Source organism: Ursus arctos, unplaced genomic scaffold, assembly GCF_023065955.2.
Source record: "Ursus arctos isolate Adak ecotype North America unplaced genomic scaffold, UrsArc2.0 scaffold_42, whole genome shotgun sequence".
Lineage (NCBI taxonomy): Eukaryota > Metazoa > Chordata > Mammalia > Carnivora > Ursidae > Ursus > Ursus arctos.
The window spans coordinates 170,559-181,367 of record NW_026623059.1 but is presented as its reverse complement, the minus strand read 5'-3'; the positions used below and the strand labels follow the sequence as shown (position 1 = coordinate 181,367).

The window sequence follows — 10,809 nt, the reverse complement described above, 5'->3', positions numbered from 1 at the left end:
CCATCTTCCAGGACCCCATACCTGATTAGAAGGAGAGAATGACCCTAAGAACGCAAGCAATCACGGTCTGGACCCTGGACTACTGCCTCATTCTCCAGGTATGTGAACAGGTGAATCTGAAGGTTAAAATTGCAGCCCACAGTCAAACAGCCCGACAAGAGAACACAAGAGAACCTTTGTGAGGTTTCCAAATCATCAACTCCAGCACAAACCCACTCAAGTAACTGGGGCTGGAGAACAGTTCAGGCAGAACTCAGCCTAGATCACTAGGAACAGGCTCAGTGGGTCTTCACAGCACCCACCATGGGGACACCAAGAACTAGTGACTGTCACCAGGGCTCAGGATCTTTTAATGCTTCCCCGTCTCTGCGGGGACCCACATGCAAATCACCTGGGTGCTCCCAGAAGAAATCGGCATCACAGGCAGAGGCCAGCGTGCTGGGTCTCCATCCTGCAGACAGCCATGCAGATGCTGTGGTCCCTCCTCTGCCTTCTGGCAGCTCCCCTGGGTAAGGGTCTGGACGCTCTGGGATAGACGGGGGGCTTTCTGTGGGATGGGACCGACTCACCATGACTCTCTTTGTCCCTAGGTGTCCTGTCTCAACTTACACTTCAGGAGTCAGGCCCAGGACTGGTGAAGCCCTCACAGACCCTCTCTCTCAACTGTGTTGTCTCTGGGGGCTCTGTCACCAGCAGTTACTATTGGAACTGGATCCGCCAGCGCCCTGGGAGAGCATTGGAGTGGATGGGGTACTGGACAGGTAGCACAAGCTACAACCCGACTTTCCAGGGCCGCACCTCCATCACTGCTGACACGTCCAAAAACCAGGTCTCCGTGCAGCTGAGCTCTGTGACCACCAAGGACATGGCTGTGCATTACTGTGCAAGAGGCACACAGAGACATCAGTGTGAGCCCAGACACAAACCTTCCTGCAGGGACACAGTAGGAGTGGACAGCAGGGGCCATCAGAAACCACCAGGGAGAGCTCAGGACACCAGGGGGCTCTCAGGACACCTGGGGGAGCTCAGGTCACCAGGGGGATCTCAGGTCACCAGGGGGATCTCAGGTCACCTCTGGGAGCTCAGGTCACCAGGTGGTGCTCCAGAGTCAGGGGCACTCAGGAGACAAGGGTACACTCAGATCAGCGTGTGGCACTCAAGACCCACAAATACACTTTCCACACCAGCAGCAGGTGCAGGTGGAGAGTAAACGCTCGTCTCCTGTCACCGTGTGGGGCATCCTCTCCATAAAACAGTTTCCCCAGGGGCCTCTCTCGAATAATGTTTTCGTCTTACTCTTACATCTGTGAATACAAAGGTTGGTTGTAACAGGAGAAAACTATACTTCCATGCACAAAAGCAGAACGTCACTTACACGGCTTCACCTTTTCCCTAAATGACAATTATATACAGACATTCTGATGTCAGTCTGCCAAGTCTGTAAAAGTTTCAGCAGGACTCAACAACACAGCACCACACAAACCAGTGTACGAACGACGAGCCAGTAAAATACAGTTCATGCTGGACATCAGGCACAGAAGCATCATGAAGCCAAAGCCAGAGGAGAAGGGCCCTAGTGCTGGGGGTGTTGTGTGACACCATGCTCACAGCATCTAGGTAGCTGACATCATCCAGAAGCAGAGGGACCCCCACCAAGCTTGATACAGTTGGTGAATCAGATGATACGACACACACATGGGAGAATACACAATGCTTATCGATCTCAGGGAATGTCACACAGCGTGTCAGAAATGCTTTAATAAAACCAGGAAAGGACATGACATCAGGGATTTTCTCGTGGCTCAGTGCTGGAAAATCCCAAGGGATCTAGAACATCAAAGGCACAGAATCTCGGCTTTCCTATCCGATGTCCCATGTGTGGTGCAGGAGAAGACAGAGCAAGGGGCTTCTGGTGTAGTAATGAATCATCAGAAGATAAAGTCTCATGCCTAATTCCATGCAACTAGAAAAATAAGTGAAAAGGAAGAGAACTGATCAAATACGTGAAGACCACCTGAGTCCCTAGAAATGAGAATGATGACATATAAGCTGACAATACTAATAAGGAAGCTATTAGAAGTGTACTGAGGTCTTGCCGGGTGTCTGCAGTGGAAGCTGTCCACTCCCCAAGGTCACCCGCTGGTTCTGAAGGTTCTGTGTTCACCGTGTGCCCGCAGAGACCAGAAGCTTCTACTGGATCCATGAGAATCCTCACTTTGAGGAGCTAGAGGGGAGGGGCTTTTCATCTGCAGGGAATCACTCATTGATCCTCAGTTGTTGACTTCAGCTCAATGTGTGTGACCTCCACCATCCTCACAAAGAAACCTAACGACAATGTGATGGGACGAGGAGTTGGGCCTTAGGGAGGCACTTAGGTCAGGAGGGTGCAGCCTCATGATGGGAGTAGTGCCCTTACACACCAGGACTGAGAAAGCTCCCTGCCCCCTGACCCCATGTGCGCTGACAGGGAAAAGACGGCCTAGGATGTGGGTGCCCTTCAGACACCAGATCTGCCTGCACCTTAACGTGGGGCTTCCCAGACTCCAGGACTGTGAGAAATGAGTGTCTGTAGTTTAAATCCACACAGTCCATGTGCATTGTTACAGCAGCTGGAACAGACTAAGACACTAGTGACACAGGAACCCAGGCATTTCCTCTGGCATTTCCAGAAGATGTGGCTGTGATGACCAATAGGATTTGAGGCTTACCATCTCCTTACAGATTTGTGTTATACTGACTGCTGTGAGATGTGCAGCCCAGTCACTGGATATTGTTAGTACCATGTGTCCCCAACCTGAAACCCATCTGGTATCTGTGACTCTCCCTTTGATCATGAGGATAGATTCTCCCTGGCGTGTTCATTATTGGAAACCCTCAAGGCACCTACATTACTTGTTTACTCTTCATCTTCTTATATCTATACAAACCTTTTCTAATGGGTTTTTCATGAACTACGTAACAATAAGTGACAATAAAATCTAACAGCTCTGCCATCGTGTTACAGAGTTTACACATGAACATACCTGATCATGAGCAAACGGGAAAAAAGGAGAGAGAGGCAAACCAAGAAACAGACACATAACTACAGAAAACACACTGATGGTTACCAGAGGGATTGAAGAAAGGGGATGAATAACACATCGGATGGGGATGAAAGAGAGCACTTGCTGTGATGAGCACCACGTGTTGCATGGAAGTACTGAATCACTATACAGGACACGTAATATCACACTGCATGGTAACCAACTGGAATTAAAATCAACATTTCTGTTTTAAGATTTTATTTATTTATTTGACAGAGAAACAGACAGCCAGTGAGAGAGGGAACATAGGCAGGGGGAGTGGGAGAGGAAGAATCAGGGGCTTGATCCCAGGACCCTGGGATCACTCCCTGAGCCAAAGGCAGACGCTTAATGACTGGGCCACCCAGGCTCCCCCAAAATCAGCATTTCTAAAAACAAGTATTTACAGCCCCAAATCCCCTTCTTGACTCAGCTCAGGTGATGGCTGCCAAGGCTATTCTCATCCCAGTCAATGCTGACATTTACTCTCTGGGGAGGTCTCTGAACTACAGGATACCAGGCACATGCCCTAAGCCCTAGCCCTTAGACCCTAAACCCTAAACCCTAAATCTAACACTAACCTAACAATAACAGTAACCGTAAACATTACATTATGAGGGAATTGAGCAAATAAATGAATAAACACATATGAATTCCCATGAATGAATTTGAGTTCTAAGAATATTGATACATATTTTAAAAAGTGTAGATTTCTCTGGGTAGCACAAACATTTTATTTTTTTAATATTTTTTGTTATATTAGTCACCATACAGTACATCCCCAGTTTTTCATGCAATGTTCCATGATTCTTTATTTTCATATAACACCCAATGCACCATGCAATACATGCCCTCCTTAATACCCATCACCAGCCTGTCCCATACCCCATCCCCCTCCCCTCTGAAGCCCTCAGTTTGTTTCCCATAGTCCATACTCTCTCATGGTTCATACCCTCTTCTGTTTACCCCACCTTTCTGCTTCCCCTTCTTCTCCTACCGATCTTCCCACTTCTTATGTTCCGTAAATGAGTGAAACCAAATGATAATTGTCTTTCTCTGCTTGACTTATTTCACTTAGCATTACCTCCTCCAGTCCCATCCATGTTGCAGCAAATGTTGAGAAATTGGTCTTTTTAATGGCTGCATAATATTCCATTATGTCTATGGACCATATCTTCTTAGTCCAATCATCTGTTGAAGGGCATCTCGGCTCCTTCCATGGTTTAGCTATTGTGGAAAATGCTGATATGAACATTGGGTGCATATGTCCATTCTCTTCACTACGTCTGTATCTTTGGGGTAAATACCTAGTAGTACAATTGCTGGATCATAGGGTAGGTCAATTTTTCACTTTTTAAGGGACCTCCACCCTGTTTTCCAAAGTGGCTGTACCAACTTGCATTCCCACCAACAATATAAAGGGATCCCCTTTCTCTGCATCCTCTCCAACATTTCTTGTTTCAAGCCTTGTCAATTTTTGCCATTATAACTGGTGTAAGGTGGGGCGCCTGGGTGGCACAGCGGTTAAGCGTCTGCCTTCGGCTCAGGGTGTGATCCCGGCGTTATGGGATCAAGCCCCACATCAGGCTCCTCTGCTATGAGCCTGCTTCTTCCTCTCCCGCTCCCCCTGCTTGTGTTCCCTCTCTCACTGGCTGTCTCTATCTCTGTCAAATAAATAAATAAAATCTTTAAAAAAAATAACTGGTGTAAGGTGGTATCTCAGTGTGGTATTCATTTGAATTTCCCTGAGGGCTATTGATTTTGAACATTTTTTCATGTGTCTATTAGCCATTTGTATGTCTTCATTGGAAAAGTGTCTGTTCATATCTTCTGCCCATTTTTTTGGTTTAATTGTTTCACATCTATTGAGTTTGAGAAGTTCTTTGTATATCTTGGATACCAGTCTTTATTCTGTAGTGTCCTTTGCAAATATCGTCTCCCATTCTGTGGGCTGCCTCTTTGTTTTTTTCACTGTTTCCTTCACTGTGCAGAAGCTTTTTATCTTCATAAAATCCCACAAGTTCATTTTTTCTTTTGTTTCTCTTCCCTTTGGAGAAGTGTCATTAAAAGCTGTTGTGGCTCATATCAAAGAGGTTGCAGCTTATGTTCTCCTCTAGGATTTTGACGGATTCCTGTTTCACATCGAGGTCTTTCATCCATTTGGAGTTTATCTTTGTGTATGGTGTGAGAGAGTGGTCAAGTTTCATTCTTTTGCATGTAGCTGTCCAATTTTCCCAGCACCATTTATTGAAGAGGCTGTCTTTTTTGCACTGGATGGTTTTTCCTGCTTTGCCAAAGATTAGTTGCCCAAAGAGCCAAGGGGCCATTTCTGGGTTCTCTATTCTGTTCCATTGGTCTGTGTGTCTTTTTGTGCCAGTACCATGCTGTCTTGGTGATCACAGCTTTGTCGTATAGCTTGAAATCCGCCAACGTGATGCCCCCAGCTTGTTTTTCCTTTTCAACAGTTCCTTGGCAATTTGGGGCCTTTTCTGGTTCCACACAAATTTAAGGGCTGATTGTTCCAGTTCATTGAAAAATGTCCTCGGTATTTTGATTGGGATAGCATTGAAAGTGCAGATTGCTCTGGGTAGCATGGACATTTTAACTATGTTAATTCTTCCAATACATGAGCATGGAATATTTTTCCATCTTTTTGTGTCTTCTTCAATGTCTTTCAAGAGTGATTTATAGTTTCTAGAATATAGGTCCTCTACATCTCTGGTTAAGTTAATTCCAAGGTAACGTATGGTTTTTGGTGCTATTGTAAATGGGATGGATGCCCTAATTTCTCTTTCTTCAGTCTCATTGTTCATGTATAGAAATGCAACTGATTTCTGAGCATTGATTTTGTATCCCACCACATTACTCAATTACTCTATAACTTCTAATAGTTTGGGAGTGAATTCTTTTGGTTTTTCCATATATAGTATGACTAGAGGGTATCGTTCTGAGTGAAATAAGTCAATCAGAGAAAGACAAATATCATATGGCTTCACTCATATGTGGAACATAACAAAAAGTGCAGAGGGGGGCGCCTGGGTGGCACAGCGGTTAAGCGTCCGCCTTCGGCTCAGGGCGCGATCCCGGTGTTACGGGATCGAGCCCCACATCAGGCTCCTCTGCTGGGAGCCTGCTTCTTCCTCTCCCACTCCCCCTGCTTGTGTTCCCTCTCTCACTGGCGGTCTCTATCTCTGTCAAATAAATAAATAAAATCTTTAAAAAAAAGTGCAGAGGATTATAGGGGAAGGGAAGGAAAACTGAATGGGATGTCATCAGACAGGAAGACAAACCAGGAGAAACTCCTAACTATAGGAAACAAACTGAGGGTTAGGGAAGGGAGGTGGGTGGAGGCATGGGCTGACCGGGTGATGGGCATTAAGGAGGGCACTTGATGTGATGAGCACTGGGTGCTGTACACAACTGATAAACTATTGAACACTACATCCGAAACTAATGCTGTACTATGTGCTGGCTAGTTGAAATTAAATAAAATTTAAAACAAGAGGAACGGGAGGAGTTAAGATGGCGGAGGAGTAGGAGACACCGTTTTCAGCCGGTCCCTCGAGTCGAGCTGGATAGGTACCAGACCAGCCTAAACAACCACGGAACCAGCCTGAGATGCAGGAAGATGCATCTGGATCTCTACAAATGAACATCTCCAGCGCTGAGTATTAAGGTACGAAGCGGGGATCCATGAAACCGTGCACAGATACCGGAAGATAAACGGAAGGGGAAGGGAGCCACCGCGTTTGGGTGCCAGGAAGCGGTAGCCACTTGCACGGGGGAGCAGGCGGGCTCGCGGACAGCACCCGCAAAACAGTAGACTGAGACCATGAGACGGGTGCGTGCACCACCAGGCATCTGGCGGAACACCGGAATCCCGGTGCGCTCACCGGATCCAGACTGAGACCGGGAGCTTCCAGAGCGCACGCGGGGCGGCTGGTGGCTGGCGGCATTAGAAACACAAAGGACAGAGACGCGCCGGCCCTGGAAGTGAGGGCTGGGACACCGGGTGTGGGGCGCACATCCCGGGACACTGCAGGGTTGAGCAGCACCAACAGTAACAGAGTTAAATTGGCCAGAACATTATTAGAGAATGGGCCGCAATCCCTCTGTTCTGTGACAGAGGCTGAAATTCGGCCACTGCTGCTCTGACTCTCAGAAGAGGCAGAGCAAACCACCAGGGAAAGCCACTAGAGAACAAAAGCCTGGAAATACCCGCTCAGAGAGTGCCCATCCCCATCCCCCCTCGCAGGGGACACGGAGACTCTACCCAAACAGGGTTGCCTGAGTATCAGCGCGGCAGGCCCCTCCCCCAGAACACAGAAGGCAGGCTGAAAAATCAAGAAGCCCACAACCCGGGCGCCTGGGTGGCGCAGTCATTGAGTGCCTGTCTTCGGCTTAGGGCGTGATCCCGGCGTTCTGGAAAGGAGTCCCTCCTCAAGTTCCTCTGCTGGGAGCCTGCTTCTTCCTCTCCCACTCCCCTGCTTCTGTTCCCTCTCTCGCTGGTTGGCTGCCACATAAATAAATAAATAAAATCTTTAAAGAAGAAGCCCACATCCCCAAGATCCCTATAAAACAAGGGGCACGGCCTGGGACCCAGTCAATAATTTGGGCTCTGGACAACCCCGCAACCTCTCCTCATCAGAATGACTAGAAGGAGAAGCGCCCCCCAGCAAAGAAAAGACAGTGAGTCTGTGGCCTCTGCCACAGAAATAATGGATATGGATGTAACCAAAGTATCAGAAATGGAATTCAGAGTAACGATGGTCAAAATGATGAGTGGAATTGAAAAAACTATTAACGAAAAGGTTACTGAGAATATAGAATCCCTAAGGACAGAAATGAGAGCGAATCTGACAGAAATTAAAAATTCTAGGAGCCAAATGCAGGCAAAACTAGAGGCTCTGACGGCGAGGGTCGCAGAAGCATAGGAACGGGTTAGTGAATTGGAGGATGGGTTAATAGAGGAAAAAATGAAAATAGAAGATGGTCTTAAAAAATCCACGCCCACGCATGTTGGCTACGGGAGATTACTGACTCAACGAAACGATCCAATGTTAGAATCATCGGCATCCCCGAGGGGGTGGAGAAAAACAGAGGTCTAGAAGAGATATTTGAACAAATTGTAGCTGAAAACTTCCCTAATCTAGCGAGGGAAACAGACATTCGTGTCCAAGAGGCAGAGAGGACCCCTCCCAAGCTCAACAACGACAAACCTACGCCACGTCACGTCATAGTGCATTTCGCAAATATTAGATCCAAGGATACAGTATTGAAAGCGGCCAGGGCAAAGAAATTTCTCACGTACCAAGGCAAAGGCATCAGAATTACGTCAGACCTGTCTACACAGACCTGGAATGAGAGAAAGGGTTGGGGGAGCATATTTAAAGCTCTTTCAGAGAAAAACATGCAGCCAAGGATCCTTTATCCAGCAAGGCTGTCATTCAGAATTGATGGAGAAATAAAGACATTTCAGAATCGCCAGTCACTAGCCAATTTCATAACCACGAAACCAGCCCTACAGGAGATATTAAGGGGGGTTCTATAAAAGTAAAAAAGCCCCAAGAGTGATACAGAACAGAAAGTCACAGCCAATACAAACGAAGACTTTACTGGCAACATGGCATCATTAAAATCATATCTCTCAGTGATCAGTCTTAAGGTAAATGGTTTGAACCATCCCGTAAGACGCCACAGGGTTGCAGATTGGATAAAAAGAAATGACCCATCCATTTGCTGTCTACAAGAGACTCATTTCGAACCCAAAGATGCATTCAGACTGAGAGTAAGGGGATGGATTCCCATCTTTCACGCAAATGGACCTCAAAAGAAAGCTGGGGTAGCAATTCTCATATCAGATAAATTGGATTTTAAGCTACAGACTATAGTTAGAGACGCAGAAGGGCACTATATTAATCTTAAGGGAAGTATTCAACAAGTGGATATGACAATTATAAATATATATGCCCCCAACAGGGGAGCAGCAAGATACACAAGCCAACTCTTAATCACAATAAAGAGACATATAGATAAAAATACATTAATAGTAGGGGACCTCAACACTCCACTATCAGAAATAGAACACCCTGGCAAAAACTAAGCAAAGAATCAAAGGCTTTGAATGCCATACTCGACGAGTTGGACCTCTTAGATATATATAGAACACTACACCCCAGAACCAAAGAATACTCATTCTATTCTAATGCCCATGGAACATTCTCAAGAACAGACCATGTTCTGGGACACAAAACAGTCTCAACCGATACCAAAAGATTGAAATTATCCCCTGCTTATTCTCAGACCACAACACTCTGAAATTGGAACTCAACCACAAGGAAAAATTTGGAAGACACTCAAACACTTGGAGACTAAGAACCATCCTGCTCAGGAATGACTCGATAAACCAGGAAATCAAAAATCAAATTAAACAATTTATGAAGACCAACGAGAATGAAAACAAAACGGTCCAAAACCTATGGGATACGGCAAAGGCAGTCCTAAGGGGGAAATACATAGCCATCCAAGCCTCACTCAAAAGAATAGAAAAATCTAAAATGCAGTTTTTATATTCTCACCTCAAGAAGCTGGAACAGTAACAGAGGGACAGACCTAATCCACGCACAAGGAAGCAGTTGACCAAAATTAGAGCTGAAATCAATCAAGCAGATACCAGAAGTACAGTAGAGCAGATCAACAGGACTAGAAGCTGGTTCTTTGAAAGGGGGGGTAATCAGAAGGGGGAATGAAACATGAGAGACTATGGACTATGAGAAACAAACTGAGGACTTCAGAGGGGAGGGGGGTGGGGGAATGGGATAGACCGGTGATGGGTAGTAAGGAGGGCACGTATTGCATGGTGCACTGGGTGTTATACACAACTAATGAATCCTCGAGCCTACATCGGAAACCGGGGATGTACTGTATGGTGACTAACATAATATAATAAAAAATCATTAAAATAAATTTAAAAAAAAAGAAGCTGGTTCTTTGAGAGAATCAATAAAATTGACAGACCACTGGCAAGACTTATCCAAAAGAATAGAGAAAGGACCCAAATTATTAAAATTATGAATGAAAAAGGAGAGGTCACTCCCAACACCATTGAAATTGGAAGGATTATTAGAAATTTTTATCAACAGCTATATGCCAATAAACTAAGCAATCTGGAAGAGATGGAATCCTTCCTGGAAACCTATAAACTACCAAGATTGAAACCGGAAGAAATTGATTTCTTAAACACGCCAATTAATTACGAAGAAATTGAGTCAGTGATAAACAACCTTCCAAATAACAAAACTCCAGGCCCGACAGTTTTCCTGGGGAATTCTACCAAACATTCAAAGAAGAAATAATACCTACTCTCCTAAAGCTATTTCAAAAAATAGAAACAGAAGGAAAGCTACCAAACTCATTCTATGAGGCCAATATTACCTTGATCCCCACACCAGGCAAAGACCCCCTCAAAAAGGAGAATTACAGACCGATTTCCCTAATGAATACGGATGCCAAAATCCTCAACAAGATACTTGCTAATAGAATCCAACAGTACATTAAAAGGATTATCCATCATGATCAAGTGGGATTCATACCTGGAATGCAAGCGTGGTTCAATACTCGCAAATCAATCAGCGTGATACATCATATCAACAAGAAAAGACTCAGGAACCATATGATCCTCTCAATTGATGCCAAAAAAGCATTTGACAAAATACAGCATCCTTTCCTGATTAAAACCCTTCAGAAT

General features: G+C 45.5%; 1 gene segment (V, D, J or C); it reads left to right on the top strand.

Moving 5' to 3' along the window:
- Positions 1 to 449: 449 nt before the first annotated feature.
- On the top strand, positions 450 to 2,562 carry LOC125281445 (immunoglobulin heavy variable 4-59-like). The segment is given in 3 exon segments: positions 450 to 509; positions 591 to 908; positions 2,468 to 2,562. Coding segments are annotated over 3 exon segments (459 nt in total).
- The last annotated feature ends 8,247 nt before the right edge of the window (positions 2,563 to 10,809 follow it).